The sequence below is a fragment of the Physeter macrocephalus genome, chromosome 13, assembly GCF_002837175.3.
Source record: "Physeter macrocephalus isolate SW-GA chromosome 13, ASM283717v5, whole genome shotgun sequence".
In the NCBI taxonomy this organism is placed as follows: Eukaryota; Metazoa; Chordata; class Mammalia; order Artiodactyla; family Physeteridae; genus Physeter; species Physeter macrocephalus.
The window spans coordinates 25,718,143-25,745,579 of NC_041226.1; the positions used below are offsets into that span (position 1 = coordinate 25,718,143).

At 38.4% G+C, this 27,437-nt stretch overlaps 1 protein-coding gene across 5 annotated transcripts in view; it reads left to right on the plus strand.

Annotated features, from left to right (window-relative positions):
- The window catches only part of VWA8 (von Willebrand factor A domain containing 8), a 365,312-nt gene that overhangs the window by 115,235 nt on the left and 222,640 nt on the right, over nucleotides 1–27,437 (plus strand). For all 5 annotated transcript variants that reach the window (XR_003682537.2, XM_028497346.2, XM_024125806.3 and 2 more), the window contains 4 exons: nucleotides 1,000–1,113; nucleotides 16,398–16,566; nucleotides 19,108–19,185; nucleotides 23,231–23,346. Coding sequence is in view for 4 of the 5 variants with exons in the window: in XM_028497346.2 (XP_028353147.1) it covers nucleotides 1,000–1,113; nucleotides 16,398–16,566; nucleotides 19,108–19,185; nucleotides 23,231–23,346 (477 nt within the window). In the remaining variant the exon portion in view is untranslated. The remainder of the gene's footprint in view (nucleotides 1–999; nucleotides 1,114–16,397; nucleotides 16,567–19,107; nucleotides 19,186–23,230; nucleotides 23,347–27,437) is intronic.

Consider the following 27,437-nt stretch of genomic DNA (forward strand, 5'->3'; position numbering starts at 1 on the left):
TGTGTATGGTGTTAGGAAGTGTTCTAATTTCATTCTTTTACATGTAGCTGTCCAGTTTTCCCAGCAGCACTTATTGAAGAGGCTGTCTTTTCTCCATTGTATATTCTTGGCTCCTTTATCAAAGATAAGGTGACCATATGTGTGTGGGTTTATCTCTGGGCTTTCTATCCTGTTCCATTGACCTATATTTCTGTTTTTGTGCCCGTACCATACTGTCTTGATTACTGTAGCTTTGTAGTATAGTCTGAAATCCCGGAGCCTGATTCCTCCGGCTCCACTTTTCTTTCTCAAGATAGCTTTGGCTATTTGGGGTCTTTTGTGTTTCCATGCAAATTGTGCAAGTTTTTGTTCTAGTTCTGTGAAAAATGCCACTGGTAGTTTGATAGGGATTGCATTGACTCTTTAGATTGCTTTGGGTAGTATAGTCATTTTCAGAATGTTGATTCTTCCAGTCCAAGAACATGGTATATCTCTCCATCTGTTGGTATCATCTTTAGTTTCTTTCATCAATGTCTTATAGTTTTCTGCATACAGGTCTTTTGTCTCCTTAGGTAGGTTTATTCCTAGGTATTTTATTATTTTTGTTGCAGTGGTAAATGGGAGTGTTTCCTTAATTTTTCTTTCAGATTTTTCATCATTAGTGTATAGGAATGCAAGATTTCTATGCATTAATTTTGTATCCTGCTACTTTACCAATCAGCTGTTTCTTTTCATTTCCTTCCTTCTTCCCCTTTCTAGCTCCTCCTCCTCCTCCTCCTCCTCCCTATTCACATCTACTAACCATGACTACTGTCCTCCAGTACAGAAACCAACAGTTTTTGCCAAGTATAACAGCACTAGCCAACTTAAAATTTCAAAAGGTGCATTTAACAAAGTTGCTAGACTCAATTGCCAGTAATAATACATATGACTAAAATATTAACTGACTGATGCTACCTCTAATAACTTCAATGTTCAAAACTGATTAATTTGTTTCCTGACCTTCCCCTATCCCATTAGATTGATCCATGACCGAGAGCTAAGCCTCTATGATGGCTCTAGGCTGCTGAGAGAAGACCGGTATATGCGTTTAAAGGAGGAGCTACAAATGTCTGATGAACAGCTACAGAAGAGGTAATTTGGGGTATACTACTCTTATTCTTATTGTCAAGTGTACCTTTTTAAAAATTATTCTTCTAAACCTAGGGTGAAGCCAAGATATCTTTGAACAGCTTAATAATTTGGTGTCCTAGACAAGATCATGTTTTGGCACTTTTTAATACTTGAGTTTGCTATCCAAGATGTACTCTGTGCTTTCAGCCTTACTTTAACATAAGTGGTTAAACATTTTATAAGAGCGTTAGTTTTAAGAAGATAATCCCGCTTCTGCTGTCCAGAGCAATTCAATTTTGACCCCAAACTTTGTATCACTTCAGAAAAAACAAAAAGGGAGCCTCACAGTTAATTGAGCCTACCCTCCTGGGAAGTGGTCAGTCATTTCTGGGGTTTGTCATCTGTTGCAAAATTACCCTTTGTGCCTTATTTTAACATTCCTTCCAGAGCTGTAACAGCCAAATTCAATTTATGAGATTGGATTGGATCCTGGATCAGGAGATGAAATGAAAACAGCTATAAAAGACATTTTAGGACAATTGAGAAAGTGTAGATGATATTGAATTAATTTTCTTAGGTATCATAATGGTACTGTGTTTATGAGGAGGTTGACCTATAACAAATAGACTTTGAGTTGTTTCTCCAGCAAAAATGCATTTATTCAAGATCAACAAAGAACTGCAGTTTAGGATTGCTAACCATGGCAAGCCACGTGCAAGTCCTTATGCAACAAGAAGAGGAGGAGGGACTCTTCTAAAAGGGAAAACGGAAGTCGGGAGAGCTATAGTGAACAAAGAATCCATTGGAGGAATTGAGAGTTCAAAGTATAGTGGCTTTACATTGGCTGAGTCCTGCTAGCCTCTCATTGGCTGAGCTCTTGCCAGGCAAGAAAAGAAAGTTTTTCTTCATCCTGTTGTGCTCTGCTATTGTCACAGGGCATGGGAGCTCCCACTTCTGGCCTTCCGACTACTTAATTGAGGTTTCTGTCTATTGATTTTTTTGCAAGGAGAATATTTCTATTCCTAGGAGCCGTATGCTGAAATATTTAAGGGATAAAATGAAAAGATTTCTACAGCTTACTTCCAAATGTTTCAGGGAAAAAAAAGACATGATGAATGGTTACCAATACACACACACACCACAAAGAGCAAGGGAGAGTGAGAACACAAAGTGGTAAAATCTTAACAATTGGTGAAATCTAGGTGAAGGATATATGGGTGTTCATATTCTATTCTTTCAAATTTTCTATGGGTTTGAAAAATTTCAAATTAAGAAATTAAAAGAAAGTATTTCTTTGAGCTGCACACTATACTTTCCTTTAGAGGTTTGGCAATTATAAGTAATTTTCTGTCTCATTACATTTCCATGGATATTTTCATGTAAGTAGAGATTGTTACTTTGGGGAATTCCTATTTACTTAATTGAATCTTATTTGATTGTAGTTCCCCCTTCCCCCAAAGATCTTGCTGCCATATTTAAAACAATAAAATCCTACAAATGATAATTACATATATTTCTTATTGTGATTATGTTTTAAGGAGAATTTTAAAAACTTTCCTTGGAATTTTTTCTAGAGTAGAAATATTAAATCTTACTATCTCTGTATAAGTTATTTTAAAATTCACTCGATTACACAGCTATTTCTGCTTCTGAGGTGCCTATCATCAGATTCCTCTACCCCAGTAGGTGGTTTGGTGGAGTGTTTAGGGAAGCAAATTATAAGGATCCCTCTCATATCATACCTTGGAATTATAACATTCAACTACTGTACATTATTTACATCACGCATCAGGGAACAGTTGTATTTTCAAGGAGATGAATCAAAGTAATTGGGCAGTAACTATCAGCAAGACTGCCCATTGGTTTCCCTTAGGACTTAGGGAGCATTGTCTTCTAGCCAAATGTCCAGGAAATGACAACCCTTTTCTATGAAAAGAACCCAAGTTCTCCCTAATGGTCATAAGCAGTTTTACAAATGAAAACACTTTCAGGAACAAAGTGGTCCTTAGCTTCACGTTCAGGATTTGGCTCAGACTGGTTAATAGTCCTTCCTTCTCGAAGTGTCCTGTCTTCATCACTACTGATTTTCATCACTCCCATGAATAGAAACCCAGCTCACTTCTGTCTCAGAAGTCACTCTGAATAGGTGGAGACAGATCAGAGCACTGCTTAGTTTTCCTTCGCTTATTTTTAAATTTTTATTTGAGTTTTGTTTTTTTTTTAAATAATTGTTAAATATGCCTGGAATTTGATCCAGATAGTTTTTCAAGGCTTTTAATGAAAAATGTCAGTTCTCTGTTATCTGTCCTGGGACACTTTCCTGTTTCCTATTCCTCAGAGGCTACCACTTTCAACTCTGAGCTGTTTCTTTTGATATTTACCTCCATATCACTAAACAATATACTTTCATTGACATTTTTAAATTTATTTTTCAGTGTCAGTCATTGTCCATTGATTTCCTACTATGGAAAATTACAGTTTAGCTCTCTTTCACCATTTCTGTGCCCACTACACATACATACTTCCTATCTCCCATTCTTCCTAAATATTAGGTAATCATTTTGTTTAGAACTTCATTCAGTGTTTGCATTATTATCATGGCACAAGGACTGTACACAGCTGAACCATTCAGTAAACTACAGTTATTTTTCTTTTCTTATATGTGTTTTGTTTTTCCTAAAGTTAGTAATTGCCTGCATATGAAGAGAGGTAGATATAGAAATAAACAATTAAAATGCAACTTTTAAATGTCACAATAGAGATCTCTACATAATGCTGTGGGAACACAGACGAGCAAGTGACCCTCTTTTCTTTTCTTTTTTTCTTGTTACCTCACAGAGATTTATTAGTGAAGGCAAGGTGCTTTAAAAAGTTGGCAAATATAAACAGGTAGTTTATACTTTATTTGCACCAAAAAAACAAGTTTTTCAAATTGGCTTGAATTTTTTTTTTAAGACAACTAGTAAGTATTCAGCTATCATACAGATACTTTGTGTGTGTGTGTGTGTGTGTGTGTGTGTGTATGTGTGTGTTTATTGAAATATAGTTGATTTACAATTTTAGTTTCAGGTGTACAACATAGTAATTCAATATTTTTATAGATTATACTCCATTTAAAGTTATTATAAACTGTTGGCTATATTCCCTGTGCTGTACAATATAGCCTTATATCTTATTTTATACATAGTAGTTTGTACATCTTAATATTCTATCCCTGTCTTGCTCCTCCCCCCTTCCTCTCCCCACTGGTAACCCAGCAACAAAGACCCAATGCAGCCAAAACACAAAAAGTTATTATAAACTGTTGGCTATATTCCCTGTGCTGTACAATATAGCCTTATATCTTATTTTATACATAGTAGTTTGTACATCTTAATATTCTATCCCTGTCTTGCTCCTCCCCCCTTCCTCTCCCCACTGGTAACCAATAGTTTCATCTCTATGTCTGTGAGTCAGTTTTTGTTTATGTTTATTTGTTTGGTTTTTTTGTTTTGTATTTTTTGGTTTTTTTATAGATTCCATATATAAGTGAAAACATACAGTATTTGTCTTTCTTTGCCTGACTTATTTCACTTAGCATAATATTCTCTAGGTTCATTCACATTGCTGCAAATGACAGTATTTCATTCTTTTTCATTGTTGTTGTTATAATTATGTATTATTGTTACCTTTAGACCAACTTGTTATGCAGGCTAATTTTTTTAACATCTTTATTGGAGTATAATTGCTTTACAATGGTGTGTTAGTTTCTGCTTTATAACAAAGTGAATCAGTTATACATATACATATGTCCCCATATCTCTCCCTCTTGCGTCTCCCTCCCTCCCACCCTCCCTATCCAATCCCTCTAGGTGGTCAGAAAGCACCAAGCTGATCTCCCTGTGCTATGCAACTCCTTCTCACTAGCTGTCTGTTTTACATTAGGTAGTATATATATGTCCATGCCACTCTCTGACTTTGTCCCAGCATACCCTTCCCCCTCCCCGTATGCCCAAGTCCATTCTCTAGTAGGTCTGTGTCTTTATTCCCGTCTTGCCCCTAGGTTCTTCATCACAATTTTTTTTTTTTACATTCCATATATATATGTTACCATACGGTATTTGTTTTTCTCTTTCTGACTTAACTTTACTATGTATGACAGACTCCAGGTCCATCCACCTCATTTCAAATAACTCAATTTCGTTTCTTTTTATGGCTGAGTAATATTCCATTGTATATATGTGCCACATCTTCTTTATCCATTCATCTGTCGATGGACACTTAGGCTGCTTCCATGTCCTGGCTATTGTAAATAGAACTGCAGTGAACATCGTGGTACATGACTCTTTTTGAATTGTGGTTTTTTCAGGGTATATGCCCAGTAGTGGGATTGCTGGGTCATATGGTAGCTCTATTTTTAGTTTTTTAAGGAACCTCCATACTGTTCTCCATAGTGGCTGTATCAATTTTCATTCCCACCAACAGTGCAAGAGGGTTCCCTTTTCTCCACACCCTCTAAATGTCTATTTAGGTCTTCTGCGCATTTTTGGATTGGGTTGTTTGTTTTTTTGATATTGAGCTGTGTGAGCTGCTTGTAAATTTTGGAGATTAATCCTTTGTCAGTTGCTTCATTTGCAAATATTTTCTCCCATTCTGAGGGTTGTCTTTTCATCTTGGTTATGGTTTCCTTTGCTGTGAAAAAGCTTTTAAGTTGCATTAGATCCCATTTATTTATTTTTGTTTTTATTTCCATTTCTCTAGGAGGTGGGTCAAAAAGGATCTTGCTGTGATTTATGTCATAGAGTGTTCTGCCTATGTTTTCCTATACAGGGTTAATAATGTCTGGCCTTACATTTAGGTCTTTAATCCATTTTGAGTTTATTTTTGTGTATGGTGTTAGGGAGTGTTCTAGTTTCATTCTTTTACATGTAGCTGTCCAGTTTTCCCAGCAGCACTTATTGAATAGGCTGTCTTTTCTCCATTGTGTATTCTTTCCTCCTTTATCAAAGATAAGGTGACCATATGTGTGTGGGTTTATCTCTGCACTTTCCATCCTTTTCCATGGATCTATATTTCTGTTTTTGTGCCAGTACCATGCTATCTTGATTACTGTAGCTTTGTAATATAGTCTGAAATCCCGGAGCATGATTCCTCCAGCTCCATTTTTATTTCTCAAGATTGCTTTGGCTATTCGGGGTCTTTTGTGTTTCCATAGAAATTGCGAAATTTTTTGTTCTAGTTCTGTGAAAAATGCCAGTGGTAGTTTGATAGGGATTGCATTGAATCTGTAGATTGCTTTGGGTAGTAGAGTCATTTTCACAATGTTGATATTTGCAATCCAAGAACGTGGTATATCTCTCCATCTGTTTGTGTCATCTTTGATTTGTTTCATCAGTGTCATAGTTTTCTGAGTACAGGTCTTTTGTCTCATTAGGTAAGTTTATTCCTAGGTATTTTATTCTTTTTGTTGCAATGGTAAATGGGAATGTTTCCTTAATTTCTCTTTCAGATTTTTCATCATTAGCGTATAGTAATGCAAGACATTTCTGTGCATTAATTTTGTATCCTGCTACTTTACCAAGTTCATTGATTAGCTGTAGTTTTCTGGTAGCATCTTTAGGATTCTCTATGTATAGTATCATGTCATCTGTAAACAGTGACAGCTTTACTTCTTGTTTTCTGATTTGGATTCCTTTTATTTCTTTTCCTTCTCTGATTGCTGTGGCTAAAACTTCCAAAACTATGTTGAATGATAGTGGTGAGAGTGGACAACCTTGTCTTTTTCCCGATCTTAGAGGAAATGGTTTCAGTATTTCACCATTGAGAATGATGTTGGCTGTGGGATTGTCATGTATGGTCTTTATTATGTTGAGGTTTCCACCCAGACAGGACGGGGTTAAAGGAGCAGCTGATTAGGGTGCTCTGGCTCACTCAGGCCGGGGGTAGGTAGGGGTATGGAATGCGGGGTGAGCCTGCGACAGCAGAGGCCGGCATGACATTGCAACAGCCTGAGGCACCATGCGTTCTCCTGGGGAAGTTGTTCCTGGATCACGGGACCCTGGCAGTGGCAGGCTGCACAGGCTCCCAGGTGGGGAGGTGTGGATAGTGACCTGTGATTGCACACAGGCTTCTTGGTGGCTGCAGCAGCAGCATTAGCATCTCATGCCTGTCTCTGGTGTCCATGCTGATAGCTGTGGCCTGCGCCCATCTCTGGAGCTCGTTTAGGCGGTGCTCTGAATCCCCTCTTCTCGCGCACCCTGAAACAGTGGTCTCTTGCCTCTTACGCAGTTCCAGGCTTTTTCCCAGACTCCCTCCCGGCTAGCCGTGGTGCACTAGCCCCCTTCAGGCTGTGTTTATGCAGCCACCCCCAGTCCTCTCCCTGGGATCTGACCTCTGAAGCCCGAGCCTCAGCTCCCAGCCCATGCCTGCCCTGGCAGGTGAGCAGACAAACCTCTCGGGCTGGTGAGTGCTGGTCGGCACCGATCCTCTGTGCGGGAATCTCTCCACTTTGCCCTCCGCACCTCTGTTGCTGCACTCTCCTCCGTGGCTCCGAAGCTTCCCCCCCGCCACACCCCCGTCTCCGCCAGTGAAGGGGCTTCCTAGTGTGTGGAAACCTTTCCTCCTTCATAGCTCCCTCCCAGAGGTGCAGGTCCCGTCCCTATTCTTTTGTCTCTTTTTTTTTTTCTTTTGCCCTACCCAGGTATGTGGGGAGTTTCTTGCCTTTTGGGAGGTCTGAGGTCTTCTGCCAGTGTTCAGTAGGTGTTCTGTAGGAGTTGTTCCACATGTAGATGTATTTCTGATGTAATTGTGGGGAGGAAGGTGATCTCCAAGTCTTACTCCTCTGCCATCTTGAAGGTCTCTCCCGCCACTCCCTTCTTGTCTGCAAAGTTTCTACAGAAAAATCACGTGATAGCCATAGGGAGGTTCCTTTATATGTGACTCTTTTTCTCTTGCTGAGTTTAGAATTCTGTCTTTAACTTTTGGCATTTTAATTATGATATGTCTGGGTGTGAGCCTTTTGGGATTTATCTTGTTTGGGACCCTCTGGGCTTCCTATACCTGGATGTCTGTTTCCTTCTTCAGGTTCAGGAATTTTTCAGCCATAATTTTATCAAATACATTTTTGACCCTTTTCTCTCTCTTCTTCTTCTGGGTCGCCTATAATATGAATATTAGTATGCTTGATGTTGTCCAAGAGGTCCCTTAAACTATTCTTATTTAATTTTTTTAAAAATTTTTGCTTCTCTGATTGGGTGATTTCCATTATTCTGTCTTTAAGATCACTTATGCATTCTTCTATATCATGTAATCTGCCATTAATTCCTTCTAGTGTATTTTTCATTTCAGTTATTGCATTCTTCAGCTCTGACTGGTTCTTTTTTATATTTTCCAATTCCTTACTAAAATTTTTACTGTGTTCATCTATTCTTTTGCTTAGTTCAGTTAGCATTCTTATTGCTAATGCTTTGAACTCTTTATCTGGTACATTTTAAATTTCTGGTTCATTAGTTTTTTCAGGTTTTTTTCCTTATTCTTTCATTTGGTACAAATTCCTCTATCTTCTCATTTTACTTAACTTTCTCTGTCACTATGAAATTAGGTAAAACAGTTACCTATCCCATTCTTGAAAGGGTGCCCTTGTGCGGGAGCATCTCTATGCAGTTCCCAGTGGATTTGGTGGGAGAGGTGAATATGAAGTGAGCGTGGGTCACATCTTTTCCTAGGGTGTGCTGGCAGCCATCACCTTTTTAGGTGATGCGGCTGGAGATGGAGGGGCTAGAGCCAGAGCCAGGTGTGGCCCAGGACTTCTCCTATTCTATGTGGCTGTCAGCACCCTACTGGAGTCAGGGTTGGGTCCCAACGTGCTGGAGCAGAAGCCCTGATGGTCTGGTCTGAGCTCGGTCCATTCCCTCTAAGTGTGCTCCCTCCCTCACTCCCAGCAACAGCATCTTTGCCCTAGAGAGGAGCAGCGCTGGAGCAAGAGGGGCCAGAGCATACACTTGGCTTGGGCTGGGATGTGGGCTGGGGAGGTCCCAGCACACCAGTCACATCTTTAGACTGTTCCTGATACGGCACCTCCACGAACACCAATAATGGCCACCTTCACCCCATTCAGATGTTGTGCTGGATCTGAGCCAGCTCCATCTCCCCCAGCTAAGCACTCTGCTCTGCAAAGGCAGGCTTCTCCCTAGTGTGGAGCTAGAGCTAGAGGGGCTGGAGCGGGTGCTTAGTGCTGGCTGGGATGGGCTCTGGACTGGTCTCTGGAAGCCAACAAGAACCCCAGGCAGTTTCAATCTGCTTCCTCCACCTTGTTTCTGGGAGTAAGCAAGTGAGTTTGCCTTCTTCACAAGCAGAGTCTAGGTTTCTTAGAGCCCTCCTGTAAGTCCCACTGGTTTGCAAGCCAGCTAGGCGGACTTGTCTTCCCGGAGTCAGACCCCAGGACTGAGGTGCCTAATATATGTTTCGAACTGCTCATCCCCCAGGGAGGATCTCTGAGCCTGTGTAATCCCCCTCCTCTACTGTGTCCCCTCTCAGGGGCATAGGTCCCAACCTGATCGCTTCTGTTCCCTTCCTACCCAACTCTGTGTGGATCTTTCCCTTGGTGGTATAAGGGTCTTTCTGCCAGTCTCCAGTTTGTTTTCAGTGAGAATTGCTCCACCTGTAGATGTATTTTTGACGTGTTTGTGGTGGAGGTGAGCTCAGCTTCCTCCTACTCTGCCACCTTGATCTCCTCTTCCCAACCGTATTTTTTGTGTATCACTTTTTCATCCCAGACATTTCCTCTATTGTCTAAATCTCATCTTGGCACATTCGGGCACATCAGGTATTCTATCAATTTCATCTTCTGTCCAGTTCGTCTTTCTCCATGGTATGTTCTCACTAGCCCTTATCGGGATTTGTTGCTCTCCATATGTGTAGCGTACATGTCATCCTAGATCTCTCTCCGCTACCAGTCCCCCATTTCCTCTGGTCTCTCTTTCTGCAATTTCCATCAGTTAGATATTGAGCCTCCTGGACTGAACTTCTTTTTTCTCTTACGTTCTGTCAATTTGTCAGGACTTTATTGACTTTTCAGAGGTGAGATGTCTAAAAATGGATTCTCCTCTCTGTCTGAAATATCTCTCCCAGTTGAAAGCCTAATTGCTTTCCTTATCAGCACTCCCCCTTTTTTTAACCTGAGAAACACTATTTTCTTATGATGGTAAACAGTTTTTCTCTATTTTATTGTTATACACAGTCATATTACAGAATCTGCCTCATTCTGATGATGTGGATTGTTAGTAAATTTCTTTATCTTTTCCTGGTTAACCTTGCTTTAATTTTGTTGCCCATTTTCGTCTTTCTGAGAATAAATATGTGCTCTTTTAGGGTTGAAAAGTTAGATTCTTCCTTTAAACCACTTGACTATGTCTTTCAAGGCTGTGTTCATTGGGTAGAGAGCAGGCAGCTTGACTAAAAGGACATAGCATAGCATAAAAAGTGGGAAATTTGTACCCTGTGAGAAAATTTTTTTCATGAGTTGTTCTTATAAGTTATATGACCCATTACCTAGCTGAGTTGATCCTGTATTGTGTCCATATCTAATATGTCACTCTTGGCATTCATATTTGAAGTATAAATTAGAAACTCATAAGCCAAGTCTTCTATCCTTTTATTCTGTACCTAAGCACAGAACTGAAGTTCAGCAAAGTGATTATTATTTGTCTTCGTCTTTAAGTAAACTCAGCTATTAATGCTTTGTTTCTTTGTGGGGAATTTTGAGATAGAAAAAAGGTCAAAGGTAGAATGAAAGGAAATCAGAATTAAGCTTCTTTGCCTCTAGACCCAGTTTGATAAATTTAGATACCTTTTGGCTTTCAGATAGGAACAATTTTCATATTTGTGTTTGTCAGGAATCCTGTAGCTACAAGTAAGAGCAATAAAAGAAAAACTTTAAATTCTTGCAAAAAGGAATTTTGGGGTATCTCACATGTTCAAAGGAAGGGAAAGGATGCTCTTGGGCCTCAGGAAATAACTGGAACCTAGGACTTTAATGTTGTCTAGACTCTGTTTTGCTCTATACTTCATCTCTTTGTTTCGAGTGTCACAATACCTGATACATAGTAGGTCACTTAGTAAATGTTTTTGAAGAAATGAATAAATCTTAACCTAGAATAAATTCTAGAAAACGCAAGGTAAAGTAATTCTATTAATCCAGTTTTAGATACTTTCTGTGCTAGCAATGTTTCCTTTTATGAACTTACTAATTAGGAACACTTTGGCTTTTAATGACAAATCTGATAACATGGGGTCTCATAATTAACATCTACTAGCAGTGAGCTACCAAGCCTTTCAGCTTCATAGTATGAAACCCAGTTTCTATACAATTATATTTGACTCCTTTGCTTACCTTCATTGGGGTCTAATCCTTCACCAAGATCATATACCTTGATCGTTTCCTTAGTATTCTTTGCAGGTAATGACATAGCTAATGTTCCCTTAGAAATAGCTTAAGAAATGTTACAGACTTTCCTTCTTCTGTTGCAAGACGCCAGGAATACTGTGGACGTGGTCGTTAGAAATAACACGATGGCCACGCACACCAGACACCATGCCTGCATTTCTCACAGGAAATAAGGACCGAAACAGAACTACTTCCTTTGATGAGAAAACTTCTTTGGGGAAAGGGGGAGTACAATACTATAGGCTGATAAATGTGTCCCCTCCTGCTGTTGGTCAGAGCCTAGATGAGGGGGGTGAGAGTTTCTGTGAATTGCTAATTGTTTATTTTACCAAAAATAAGGCTTCTGGTTATCTCAGGGAAGAAATAAAGATTAGGGGCTTAGTCTCAGTTGTAATTATATATGCTCTAATGTTTTTGCATTTTTATTGAATATTTTTGTTGATTGTGATTAAACATTGAAGACAGTTTATAATCTCCCAGTTTTTATTAATCAGCTGTGAACTGTAAGTGGACATTGGGCACAATACTCAATCCGTTACATTCCCTGAACCCTTTTACTCTTACTCATGTTTGAAGATAGTTAGGATTCAAGCATTCGAGGTAGGTACTCTCCTACCTCCCCCAGAAACCTCAGGATCTCTTTGCTAGAAAATTAGGCTGTATAAATTTTTAACAAAATTCGAGGTAGATCTAGGATTTTATGCCCAAGTCTTTGTGTTTGATTTCAAAGCAAAACGCTGTATGCACATTCTGATTTTGAAAAATAATCCTAAACATTTTTACGGTCAAGGAAAAGTTCTAAACTCTGTGCCTTTGAAGGATCTCATTACTTATTATTGTGTGTATTGCTTATGTCGTTTTTAAACACAAATGTATCACATATTTGATACAAGAATGAAACTTCTCTCGGGCTTCCCTTGTGGCGCAGCGGTTGAGAGTCCGCCTGCCGATGTAGGGGACACGGGTTCGTGCCCCAGTTCGGGAAGATCCCACATGCTGCGGAGCGGCTGGGCCCGTGAACCATGGCCGCTGAGCCCGTGGGTCCGGAGCCTGTACTCCGCAACGGGAGAGGCCACAACAGTGAGAGGCCCGCGTACTGCAAAAAAAAAAAAAAAAAAAAATGAACCTTCTCTCAAAAATTCATTCAAGACCAGATTTAGACTAGCTGCTCTGCTTTTGAATGGGAAACCATTATTCTCAGTTCTTATCACTTATCTTTGTTTTGTCCTTGCCACCAAAGGTCTTCAAAAATTTTCTTGCAGTGGTGGTTATTAACAACAGCAACACATTTATCTCTCTATCTGTCTATCCATCCATCTATCTATCTATCTCTCATCCATCATCACACTAGACACTGTGTGATATAAAGATGTGTTAGGTGTGTCCATGCAGTTTGCTACATTGCAAGAAAGGAGAAATATGGACTGCATATGTACTGTACAGGACTGCATAACCTCCAGGTTCTGAGTTGGAACATTAGTATTATAGTGTGGAAGGCCAGTTACAAAATCCTCTTCCTGTTCATGATTAATATCTTTATAAAAACCTTCTATATTATTATTTCAAGTTCCTTAATAAACACATTTGACAAAAATGTAGCATAGGGCTTCCCTGGTGGCGCAGTGGTTGAGAATCCGCCTGCCGATGCAGGGGACACGGGTTCGCGCCCCGGTCTGGGAAGATCCCACATGCCGCGGAGCGGCTGGGCCCGTGAGCCATGGCCGCTGAGCCTGCGCGTCCGGAGCCTGTGCTCCGCAACGGGAGAGGCCGCGACAGTGAGAGGCCCGCGTACCGCAAAAAAAAAAAAAAAGTAACATATAATTTCCTTCAAACGATAGAAATTTATTGAATTTTTTTGTTTTATTAAAGCTCTGTTGAGGTATAATTGACATATTAAAAACTGCATATTTAAAGTATACGATTTGATAATTTTTGGCTTTTTTATACACCTATGAAACCATCACCACAATCAATATAATGACTACATCTACGATCCCCAAAGTGTCCTTGGTCCCCTTTGTAATTTGTAATCCCTCTCTCTCTCCCCGCTTCTCACCCTCCTCTTCTACCCTTAGGAATCTGTTTCCTATTATTCTGTATAACTTGTATTTTCTGGAGATTTGTATAAAATGGAATCACACACTATTACTCTTTTGGATCTGCCTTCTTTCACTCAACATAATTATTTTGAGATATTCCATGTTGTTATGTATATCAGTAATTCATTCCTTTTTATTGCTGAGAAGCATTGGAAGGTACTTTACTCTCTAAAAACTTATGCCCCCAAACAAACATATTGACCGCAATATTTTAATTTTTTACGTCTTTGTAAAAGATCTTTTGCTTTAAAATTTTTTAATCTTTATGAAATAATATCTGTTTATCTGAAGTTAATCCGTATCTTTAGTTTCATTTGTTATTTGTTGTTAAATTCTAGTAAAATTGAAGTTAACCTTGATTTTAAATTTTCATAGTGCATATTTCCTAATTCTCAGTTATTTACCACTGCTTCAGCCTTTGTGTTACCCACCAGTATGTCAGATCACCTGAAAGTACATGGCTGAGCCTCAGGAGTACTCTGCTCTCTAACTTTCCGGCTTGGAGATCCTAACTTCATCAGGAAATGACTTTCCATATGACCTATTTATATGTAAGGAAGCCTTTGCGGAGATCCTAACAAACAAAAAGATCCTTCTCATCCTGTCGTTCAGTAGTTTGATGGCTGTTTTTATTGTCAGCATACACTTCTCTCCCTGTCACATCAGCTGTCTCACAAACTGCCCCCTTTAATTTCATCCAGCTCATTTGGGTACCCTGCTAGAGTCAGTACCAGAAAGCAAGCCACAGACAATGCATGTCATAAGCAATAACCATCCCCCTATATTAGTTAAAACCACCTAGCTTGCTTTCATGTGAATTGTTCTTCTAGGCCTGAATTTACAGCTCAGCTATGGTACCTTTTCCTGACCTATTGGTTTAAGGTGTAAATCAGACTTCCTCTTTTGGCTTGCTTATTGGATTTTGGCTTTGTTTATTCCCTAATTTAGTATCCCTCACTGTCTTGAGTAAAAAATTACATTTGCAGCTTTAATTTTAAACAAAGCACAAATAAGCAGGCTCTGTCTCTGCCACCTTCTTTTGTCCCAGCTAGGAGAGAGAAGGATCAAGGACGAATCCAACATCTGTTGCTGGGCCATGAAGCAGACTTTTCTGGATTATAGCAAATCACTTAGCAGAAGTGGAAAATGGAATAACCTTTTCTTTTAGCTTTCAGATCATAGAATTTTCTCTGTCCAGGTTCTGTTAGGTGACTGTCTAATTACTAGCAATCATGAGTGATCGTGTTATCCTCAGGACTTTCAGGCATTATCTGTGTTGTTATCCTTTCCTCTTTTCCTAGAACAACTCCTTTGAACAGATCATCCCCATGCCATGCTTGGGAAAAAGAAGTCTTTTTTTTTTTTTCCTACCTAGAGAAATGAAATGGTATTTGGTAGCTTTTAGTAATTCATCCAGACTTTTCATATGACCATTCCTAAAAATTGCTTTTCCCTGACTTACAAATTATGCTGTCGCCCCCTAAAATTATAGATCATGCAGTCAGGGACTCAGTGGACCTACCTTTTCTATTGGGAGGACTTTTTCTTGTCTGAAATCTTCAGAGTATTTATTTGATTCTCTCTACACATGTCCTATCTCCTGATATTCTCACTGCCCAATCACATAACTTGAGATCTACCACAATAGTTAATGGCAATGAAGAAATGCCATTTAGGTCCCTTTGTTTTTGTTTTTCTGAAGATCTTCGCAAGTGTTTGAGTTTCATCTCTCCTTTCTCAGCAAGGATGATATAACCCTCAAAAGGTCTATTTGCACTGCAGTTTTGAAAATTGATAAGAACTGAGGATATTACTCATGATTAGATCATGATAAAGGGTTTCTAGCTCCTTCAAAAACTACTCAAGTCATTTCACAAAGCATGGGAAGTTTTATTTTATTCCTCTGTGTGTCCTAGAATATTTACATCCTCAGATTGCCTAGCAGAGATTTGTCAAAGAGATTACTTTAAAAATCATATTGTTTCCTATAAAATGACAAAAGAGTGAATTATATAGAAGTTCACTTTTCTCTACCTTTTTAAGATCTAAGTATTCTTATTGCCAATCCAAAGTTTAATTTTAATCCAACCCCTTATGTTGCTTAAATTTTCTATATTATAAAAAGTCGGGCTTCCCCAGTGGCGCAGTGGTTGAGAATCCGCCTGCCGATGCAGGGGACACAGGTTCGTGCCCCAGTCCGGGAAGATCCCACATGCCGCGGAGCGGCTGGGCCCGTGAGCCATGGCCGCTGAGCCTGTGCGTCCGGAGCCTGTGCTCCGCAACGGGAGAGGCTACAAGTGCCCCGCAACGGGAGAGGCTACAACAGTGAGAGGCCCGCGTACCACAAAAAAAAAAAAAAAAGTCTTCTTATCCTGAATCATACTTCTTGGTATTTCTATGGTTGACGTAGAGTGGGTTCCTTGCAAGACAGGAGGTTTTGAATAAAGACAGGGGACCTATGAAATGAATATGGACTGTTTGGGGTTATGTTTCAAGGGACTATGGAGAAAATTTATCGTAGGTTTAACAACGTATCCAAAACGGTGGTTTGTACCAGGGATGGAGTTTCATCAGTGGATGTGGTACATCATAAATATTAATGGTTGGTGATTCTTTTGTTTTAATCTTAGGTTTTTAGAATGTCCTGACTTGTTTTTTCAAAGCTTGTTCTTTGGATAATAGCTTTAACTGTAGTACAGCCTTATTGTTGCCTAGGCTTTAGCTACCATGACCTAATTTCTAACATAAACGGTTATGTTTTGAAATTTTTTTTTTCCTTTTAGATCGATTTTTCCTGTCCACCCCTCCTTCAGAATCATCGCCTTAGCAGAACCCCCTGTTACTGGAAGCACTGCACAGCAGTGGCTGGGACCAGAATTCTTAACCATGTTCTTTTTCCATTACATGAAACCACTTGTCAAAAGTGAAGAAATCCAAGTGATTAAGGAAATGGTAAGAGTGAGGCCAGCTCTAGCCTGTTGCCTTCAGCTGTTCTCTTTTTAAGGTCTTTGTGACACCTGCTTGAGCAGAGTTGGATATTTTGGGCTTTTTCTCACTGTTAATTTCCAGATTTCCTCATAAAATGGTTCTCAGATGTCAACGTTTTTCAAACTCATCTGGAGGGCTTGTTAAATGACAGATTGCCAAGTCGGTGGTTCTGGGATGGAACATGAGAATTTGCACTTCTAAAGTTCTCAGGTGATGCTGACAGTGCTGGTCTGGGGACCACACTTTGAGAACCATGAATGTAGGCTAATCTCTCCGTTTTCCTCATGTGGAAGCAGTTCGGGGATTCCTTTTCCTTTTATATTCAGCTGAAGGTGACTAAATTTTAAGTTCCTACTATTAGGAGAGGCCAAATATATTTTAATTCCTTAGGTTTTGTAGAAAATACTAAGTAGTCCTGGTCCCCTCGGGATTGTAATATATCCTATACTTAACTGATTAGTTGTCTAGTGGCTTGTAGTGTATGTAAACTATTATTGCAGTGTCTGCCTTAACCAAGCACTGTGTTTAGCACGTTTGGAGTTCTAGAACTGCACTATTCAGTGTAGTAGCACTAGCCACATTAAATCAAATTCAAAAATTCAGTTTCTCAGTCTTATTTCAAGTGGCCGATAGCATAGATAAAGAACATTGCCATCATCATAGAGAGTTCCATTGGACAGTACTATTCTAGATCGCTAATAATTAACTTTTTACATAAATGCACTCATCCCCTTTGAAATACCAGAATGAATTAATCAATTTTAGGTCTTATGAGCATGGTTGTGGATAAGGGCATAGGCTTTAAAGTCAAATAGCTTGCCTTTAAATGTCAAATCCACTACTGATTAGCTTCTAGATCGTGGGTAAATTACTCAACTGTAGGCTCTTCATCTGAAGATGGGGATGATACTACTTCTTACATCATAGGATTGATTTAAAGAATAAATGAGTATGTACTGAATAGAGCTTCAAATTTTAAAAGTTCCAATTACTTAAATGCCCAGGGAAACCCTGAGCAGTTTAGTTCTGAAATAGTCACATGATACCAGTCATTGTTGTAACAACAACTTCTGCTCTTTTTAAATTAAAATTTTAAACTTGTTATTATTTATGTAAAAATGTCTTATTATTCAATACAAATACATATTTAATTAGTTTAAAATTGGTGTACTTAAAAGCAATCAGTGTATGTTTTGGGGCAACTGTTCTTCAGAGTTCATTGATAAACAGATCATGTCCCTCAGATATGTGGTTGTTTTTTATTTATTTATTTATTTTAATGAAGTAGAGTTGATTTACAATGTTGTGTTAATTTCTGCTGCACAGCAAAGTGATTCAGTAATGCATATATATACATTCTTTTTCGTATTCTTTTCCATTATGGTTTATCACAGGATATTGAATATAATTCCCTGTTCCGTACAGTAGGACCTTGTTGTTTAATCCATTCTCTGTATAATAGTTTGCATCTACTAATCCCAAACTCCCAATCCATCCTTTCCCCACCCCCCAGGTATGTGGTTGTAAAGTCCTTGAAAAAATGGACAGCTTGAGCATCCACCCTTTATACAAGGATACCTTACATCTCTTAGTAGACATAAATATGAGATTGCTACTAAATGAAGGAGTTTGGTTTCAGTAAGAAAAGTGCCTAAATTAGAGTTGAAGATAACAAAAAAGGATATAATATATGGAACGTTTCTTACGGGTACACTCTATGCCAGTTTTTAATTGGTTAGAGGCTCCTTTCAGTTTTGTCCTGGTGATGGAATTGTAAGTGAAGAGTGGCCTGGTTTTGATTACCTGATTCTTATTCTTTTTTTAGTTGAAGTGTAGTTGATTTACAATATTGTGTTAATTACTGCTGTACAGCAAGGTACTCAGTTATGCATATATACACATTCTTTTTCACATTCTTTTTCATTATGGTTTATCACAGGATGTTGAATATAGTTCCCTGTGCTATATAGAAGGACCTTGTTGTTTATCCAGTCTATATATGCCAATTTGCATCTGCTAATCCCCAACTCCCAATCCATCCTTTTCCCACCCTTCTCCCCTTTGGCAAGTCTATTCCGTATGTCTGTGATTCTGTTTCTGTTTCACAGATAGGTTCAGTTGTGTCATATTTTAGATTCCACATATAAGTGATCTCATACAGTGTTTGTCTTTCTCTTTCTGACTTACTTCATTTAGTATGGTAATCTCCAGTTGCATCCATGTCGCTGCACGTGGCATTATTTCATTCTTTTTTGTGGCTGAGGAGTATTCCATTGTATATATGTACCACATCTTTTTTACCTGATTCTTAAAGAGAAAGCAGAGGCAGAAGTGTTTCCTGAGAAGATGAATAAGCAAATTTATCCACAGGTTAAACATGATACCTATAATCAGAGGTTTCAAAAATTATAATTCTAATACTGTTTGATAAGTAGCCATAATTTCTGGTTGATTGAGCATATATCCCAATTTATTCTTTCTTTCCTTAATTCTCTTATAAAATAGGTCCCAAATATGCCTCAGGAAGCTTTGGACAAATTGTTATCATTTACACACAAACTCAGAGAGACACAGGATCCAACAGTAAGTGTGGGTTATTTTCCGTAGGATTTTCTGTTGTTGACATGCTGCTGCTTTATATTCTTAGAGTTCAGTGCTTTAAAATCTAGTTTTTAAGCTGATATATTTATCCCTTATGCTATGCTTTCTCCTATGTATAATCTTACTGTTTCAATGACTTTAACATTTCTTCCAGCTCGTCATGGCTGGTGTCATAGAAAACAACTTTTAATTTTAGGGGAGTACTTGGGTATTCCAGGAGGTTTGGGTCTACTTCTCTCTCTCCTATGCTGAGCAATTTCATGTATTCTTATGGCTTCAGGTATCACCTCTGTGTTAATGCCTACAACTTTATCTTCAGCTTCTAACTTTTTCTTCCTCATTGGTTCTCTATTTTGGATTGTATTTACATTTTGAGATGTTATAGGGGCAGGAAACTTTTATCTTCTTTTGTTCTAGGTCCTTTGGCTAGCCTAATAATTAAATAGACATGAGACAGTTTAATAGGAGAAAAACAACAAATTTAATTTTGTACGTGCAAAAGCCCCATAAAAATCTGAAACTCAAAAAGTGACCAAAGCAGGTAGCTTTTATACCTTTTAGTCAAAGAAACAATAAAATTCTGAAGAACTGACAACACAAAGAAGTTTGGGCTTGGGGTAGTAATTAAGTGAAGAAGAAACAAGGTTTGTTTATATAGCCTTCTCAGTCCTAAATTTCCTATTTCTGGTGATGAGGATGCTTTCTACCCTCCTGGTACAGGGAGGGTATCTTTCTCATGGGAGATTCATTTCCTGCTTTCAGGGGGACAAAGGAGGGTCAGAGCGTCCTTGCACCAGCTATTTCCCATCCTGGTGCCTGGCACATACTGGAAAATTAACAAATGTTTGCTGAGTGCATGAATAAATTAATTAATTAGGTATTAATTTATTAATAGATTTCCCTGGAGTTTTCTCTCCCAGAGAACATTACATTTTCATAAAAGAAATAATTCTTTAAGAGGAAAAATAGAAAATTTATTTTTAATAATTTTTGAAAAGACCTTTCATATTTTTAAGCTGAATTGCTATTATTAATCATGTTAATACAAAAAAAACCCTTGAGGTGTGCTCTTAAACTGAATAACCATGGTAACTAAGGGAATGTGCTCACATCCTCACCCTTTCTTTGCAAGATAAAACTGCAGTTAGAAATTTGATATTATAAGTGTTAAGTACCTTAGAATTTTTAAATTAAAAGTACATTCTCAATTTTCAGTTGGTAATAATGTGAGAACAGAAATAGCCAAACCCTTTACTCAACACATAAGTGGCTCAACCTAAACTTCTTTCTGATTTAGTCCTGGATGTTATTGCAAAGCATTTTGGTATTATCAACTGATGTGGTGTTTTGTAAACTCATGAGAAGTCCTTACTGATCACTGGAATGAAATGTGAAGCCTGAATTCAATGTCATGTTTGGAATTAGGTTAGAATTTTGTAACCTGGAAAATTACTGTATGGTTTAATAGGACTCTTGTCATAAGAGTCTTCTGGTTGGAGTCATTTTTCATACATTTTCCATGATTAAGATAGGAATTTTTCATGGTCTCAAATATTAAGATGAGAATTGTTAAGTCACATTTAACTTCTGATACTTTCGATCATAGTGGCTGAAACAATCTTTTCCTTAATTCTTCCTACTTTCTCACATCCATCCTTCTTTCTCATATCCATCAGTTGCCAAGTCCTTTGAAACGTTTGTTTGATCCCTTCTCCCCTTTCGTATTGCCAGTAACCTTACTGTAGGACTTTATCTCCTTATAAGTGGGTAACTGAAGTAGCTTTCTGATTCCTGTCTCAGTTTTCTCTGTCCTTAAACTACTTTGCGTATTCCTGCCAGGTTAGTCTTTCTAAAATCATGTTACTGAGTCCCATTGCCTTTAGAAGAAGGGCCAAACTCCTCCAAATGTGATTTACGGGTCTTTGATATTAGGGAGCAAGCTTCCCAGCAGGACCCTCTAGTAAAGCTGGGCCGGCTTCCTCACAGTCTGCTTGTATTTCTGTTCCTGTTGCTTTCGTGCCTCTGTTCCTAGCATTTCTGCTACCCACTGGAACATTTTAAGCCCCTAGAGCAGTTTTGTCAAGTCCTCCACTTATTTTTGCATTAAATTATATGCTATTCTGAATTGCAATTTATGCTTTCTTATATTTAAATATTGTCTCCATGTCTAGAATGCAAATTTGTTGAAGAAGTCTGAATCAACTGTTTTGCTTATGAGTTCTTTGTAACTTAGAATGTGTTTTTTAATAGAAAAAAGGGTATGTCATAAATGGTGGTCATGGTCCTCATCTAGTCCCCAAAGGAGTGTTTAACCCATGTTGTAGCTGAAATGTAATGCTAATAACAGCAGTCCGACATCTCATGGGGCTGTGAAATACATGAGAAAGGAGAAACCAATTCACTTTCTGCTTCCTTGGGATGTACAGAGATGGGCTTAAGCGAAGCGTTAAAAGGAACAAACAACGTAGTGTAGTTTTGGCATCCTCCTACCATCCATTCTGAATCCTTGGTTAATTTAATAGAGTCTCCTTCTCCGTTTCCTCTGGTGCTCAGGGCCACTTTATTGCCCTTGTCAGACTCTGTGACATTTCACCCTGGTCTCTTCTGTGCCTCCCCACCACCACCAGTGGACTAGTTTACTTCAGAAGTTCTCCTCTTCTCTTGATTTTCAGTGAAAACCACTGTCTTCTAATGCTGCTGATCTTAGTTAGACATTAGGCCAGTAATAATCTGATGCATTAGATTCCTACTAATGTGTAGGTCCCATTCCCTTCCTCTGTTAAATTTTTTTCATTTTGAAGAGGCTGACTTTAAATAATAATTGCTGGACTTCCCTGGTTGCTCAGTGGTTAAGAATCCGCCTGCCAATGCAGGAGACACGGCTTCAATCCCTGGTCTGGGAAGATTCCACATGCTGTGGAGCAACTAAGCCCACAAGCCACAACTACTGAGCCCACGCGCCACCACTACTGAAGCCCGCGTGCCCTAGGGCCCGCATGCTGCAACTGCTGAGCCCACGTGCACCAACTAGAGCCTCTGCTGCGCAACAGGAGAAGCTGCTGCAGTGAGAAGCCCGTGCACTGCAACGAAAACCCAATGCAGCCAAAAAAAAAAAAACTTGCTGCCATTTGTTGAGCACCCATATGTGTCCAACATCTGCTAAATGCTTTAGAATAATTTTCTAATTTAATCCTCATAACACCTGAAAAGTGAAGGCATTATTATTGCCATTTTGAAGATGAGGAAACTGGGGCTTCAAGAGATTAAGAAACTTGCCAGAATCACACAGCTAATAAATGGAAGACTGATCTGTCTGACTCCAAAGCTTATAAACTTTACTATTACATTATGCTGCCTGCTAAGATAATTTCAAATTCAAGTCAACAAATATTCACTGGTACTTACCATGTCCTGAGTTCTATACTAGCAGCTCTGTTAATGGGATTTGGGGAAGAGTAAGAACACAAAGGGAAATTATTCTGACAGTGTCAGAGAAGGATTCCAAACTGCAAGCTGCCCCCCAAGTGACAACTGGTTGACACCTCTATGATCTGAAGCCTAAATTGTCCACAACTCCTTTTTTCTATTTCAAAAGTCATAGATTTACTTAAAACTGTAAGCATTTTCTGGCCATCTTAACAGCTTGGCTTTGTGTAAGCAGGAAAAAAAATGAACAAATGGTTAACTGTACATAAGGGCTATTTGTAAGTCAGGTTCAGTCTGTACAATGTGACATCTTTCCTCCATCCAGCCTCCTCCCTCCCCCCCCAAAAAAACATGTATACACAGTACTTTAATTGAGTTTAATTAATAAATAGTTTTTATGGAATTTTTAAAAATGTCTTTAAGGATGTTTTAAGTGTAAATTGGTTTCTGTTTATTTTATTTGTAATTCATTAACAGTACATATTTATTTTAAGTTTGGCCTTGTCCTTAGGAATAATGAATTCTGCTATGATACCCACCCAAAGGGACTTTCAGCAAGTTGAAACAAGACTCTTAACAGCCTGTCTTTGCCTTTTGGTAGGCCCAGTCATTGGCAGCATCCCTTTCTACCAGACAGCTGTTGAGGATTTCTCGCCGGCTGTCACAGTATCCTAACGAAAATCTTCACAGCGCTGTCACTAAAGCCTGTCTTTCCAGGTAACACTGAATTCAACTTTCTGGGTCTTTGCTAAAACAGTGACGTAAGTTTCATAGTCTGTACTCACAGGTCTGGAAAAAGTATCAGTCTGAATATGTAGCTATTTCAGCCTTGTGTTCAGTTTTTACAACATATATTACCTTGCTTAGGCATAGTAATAAATTAAAGAGATTTTTATAGATGAGAAAACTAAGTCACTTACTCAAATCAGACAGTAGTAAATAAGTAAAAGTAGGTTTGGTATTTGAATGCTGGCTCATGTGTCTTCTGAGCGAGTGCTCTTAAGCACTTAGCACCTCCCAAATTTGCACTGGAACTTTCCATGCTTGGTAGTACCGTCCTGTTGCCCAAATTTGACAAAACTAACATCTTTTCAGTCTACACTAATATTTTTCATACTTGTTTGGAAATTATTAATAAAACATCAGCTTATATAATTTCCTTACAGAATCATACTTGCATGAAACTATTTTAAAAGAATAATAAGAAAAGATTAATAGCAATGTCCGATAGACCTAGAGATTTCTTTTAGACTCTTTTCATATGATCTGGTAATTATTATTATTATTTTTTTAAATGTATATATTTATTTATTATTTTTGGCTGTGTTGGGTCTTCGTTTCTGTGCGAGGGCTTTCCTCCAGTTGCGGCGAGCGGGGGCCACTCTTCATCGCGGTGCGCGGGCCTCTCACTATCGCGGCCTCTCTTGTTGCAGAGCACAGGCTCCAGACGCGCAGGCTCAGTAGTTGTGGCTCACGGGCCCAGTTGCTCCGCGGCATGTGGGATCTTCCCAGACCAGGGCTCGAACCCGTGTCCCCTGCATTGGCAGGCAGATTCTCAACCACTGCACCACCAGGGAAGCCCTGGTAATTATTTTTATTGTGGTTATAACTGTTGTCCATTCATTCCTTGATATATTAAAGGAATTAAAAGAGAATCTATATTCAGCTTAGGAGGATCTCTAACTGCCCTCTATAAGTTTTCAGCTTAGTGGACAATTTTTCTTGTAGTTAAAGTAAGCTCCTTATGTTGCGACTTGAATTTGTTCTGTGATGAAATGAGGCTAAAATGAGGTTTGTTTCCAGTGTCTTTGGGGTACTTCTTTGAATAATAATTATGAGAAATTATAAAGTTGATTCTCCTTTTCTTTTAAGTAGATTAATATTAGACTTCCAAATGAAAATTAGAAAAAAACATGCTTCAATTGCCTATTTTTTAGGCTCATGAACTGAAGAAATTATTGGGTTGGCCAAAAAGTTCGTTCCTTTGGGGCAACCCAATATATACAGAAAGATAGATTCATTATCTACCCAGTGTTTCCTTAGTCAGAACTTGGTTATAGATGTGTATTAATAGAAGTAAATAGTCAATGCCAAGTAATATAAACAGTTTCAGAGCCTAAGGGAAAATAATACTTTGGAATGAATGAAATAATCATATACAAAGCATTCTAGAGACCATTCTAGAGAGCAAATAGTGAAAACAAAGCAATTCACTTTGAGTCTAGGGTAATCTTGATACCTAAACCAGACAAGAATAATGTATGAAAGGAAAATTATAAATCAAATTCATGGAATGTGTACAAAAATCCTAAATGAAATCCAATTGTAGCTAAATATATATATATCATATATATTTATATGAAATACATAATTTATTTATATACATAAATAAATTATGAGCAATTTGGAGTTATCTCAAGAATGTGAAGGTTTACTATTCTTTTTTAAAATTCACCATATTAACATATTACTGAGAAAAATATCACTTTAATAAATCAGTAAAAAGAATTGGATAAAACTCAAGCCAAAGCAAAAATAAGCAAAAAATATTGCATCTATGTTCATCAGTGATATTGGTCTGTAGTTTTCTTTTTTTGTGACATCTTTGTCTGGTTTTGGTATCAGGGTGATGGTGGCCTCGTAGAATGAGTTTGGGAGTGTTCCTCTGTCTGCTATATTTTGGAAGAGTTTGAGAAGGATAGGTGTTAGCTCTTCTCTAAATGTTTGATAGAATTCGCCTGTGAAGCCATCTGGTCCTGGGTTTTGGTTTGTTGGAAGATTTTTAATCACAGTTTCAATATCAGTGCTGTGATTAGTCTGTTCATATTTTCTATTTCTTCCTGGTTCAGTCTCGGAAAGTTGTGCATTTCTAAGAATTTGTCCATTTCTTCCAGGTTGTCCATTTTATTGGCATATAGTTGCTTGTAGTCATCTCTCATGATCCTTTATATTTCTACAGTGTCATTTGTTACCTCCCCCTTTTCATTTCTAATTCTATTGATTTGAGTCTTCTCCCTTTTTTTCTTGATGAGTCTGGCTAATGGTTTATCAATTTTATCTTCTTAGAGAACCAGCTTTTACTTTTATTGATCTTTGCTATCGTTTCCTTCATTTCTTTTTCATTTATTTCTGATCTGATCTTTATGATTTCTTTCCTTATGCTCACTTTGGGGGTTTTTTGCTCTTCTTTCTCTAATTGCTTTAGGTGTAAGGTTAGGTTGTTTATTTGAGATGTTTCTTGTTTCTTAAGGTAGGATTGTATTGCTATAAACTTCCCTCTTAGAACTGCTTTTGCTGCATCCCATAGGTTTTGGGTCGTCGTGTTTTCATTGTCATTCGTTTCTAGGTATTTTTAAATTTCCTCTGATTTCTTCAGTGATCTCTTGGTTATTAAGTATAGTGTATTGTTTAGCCTCCATGTGTTTCTAGTTTTTACAGATATTTTCCTGTAATTGATATCTAGTCTCATAGCGTTGTGGTCGGAAAATATACTTGATACAATTTCAATTTTCTTAAATTTACCAAGGCTTGATTTGTGACCCAAGATATGATCTATCCTGAAGAATGTTCCATGAGCACTTGAGAAGAAAGTGTATTCTGTTGTTTTTGGATGGAATGTCCTATAAATATCAATTAAGTCCATCTTGTTTAATGTATCATTTAAAGCTTGTGTTTCCGTATTTGTTTTCATTTGGGATGATCTGTCCATTGGTGAAAGTGGGGTGTTAAAGTCCCCTACTGTGATTGTGTTACTGTTGATTTCCCCTTTTATGGCTGTTTTTTTGTTTTTGTTTTTGTTTTTTCTGCAGTACGCGGGCCTCTCACTGTTGCGGCCTCTCCCGTTGCGGAGCACAGACTCTGGACGCGCAGGCTCAGTGGCCGTGGCTCATGGGCCCAGCCGCTTCGCGGCGTGTGGGATCTTCCCGGACTGGGATACGAACCCATGTCCCCTGCATTGGAGGGGGACTCTCAACCACTGTGCCACCAGGGAAGCCCTATGGCTGTTATTATTTGCCTTATGTATTGAGGTGCTCCTGTGTTGGGTGCATAAATATTTACAATTGTTATATCTTCTTCTTGGATTGATCCCTTGATCATTACTTAGTGTCCTTCTTTGTCTCTTGTAATAGTCTTTGTTTTAAAGTCTGTTTTGTCTGATATGAGAATTGCTACTCCAGCTTTCTTTTGATTTCCATTTGCAAGGAATATCTTTTTCCATCCCCTCACTTTCAGTCTGTATGTGTCCCTAGGTCTGAAGTAGGTATCTTGTAGATAGCATATATACGGGTCTTGTTTTTGTATCTATTCGGCCACTCTATGCCTTTTGGTTGGAGCATTTAATCCATTTACATTTAAGGTAATTATCGATATGTATGTTCCTATTACCATTTTCTTAATTGTTTTAGGTTTGTTATTGTAGGTCTTTTCCTTCTCTTGTGTTTCCTGCGCAGAGAAGTTCCTTTAGCATTTGTTGTAAAACTGATTTGGTGGTGTTGAATTCTCTTAGCTTTTGCTCGTCTGTAAAGGTTTTAATTTCTCCCTCAAATTTGAATGAGATCCTTGCTGGACAGAGTAATCTAGTTGTACGTTTTTCCCTTTCATCACTTTAAATATGTCCTGCCACTCCCTTCTGGCTTGCAGAGTTTCTGCTGAAAGATCAGCTGCTAACCTTATGGGGATTCCCTTGTGTGTTATTTTTTGTTTTTCCCTTGCTGCTTTTAATATTTTTTCTTTGTATTTAATTTTTGATAGTTTGATTAATATGTGTCTTGGCATGTTTCTCCTTGCATTTATCCTGTATGGGACTC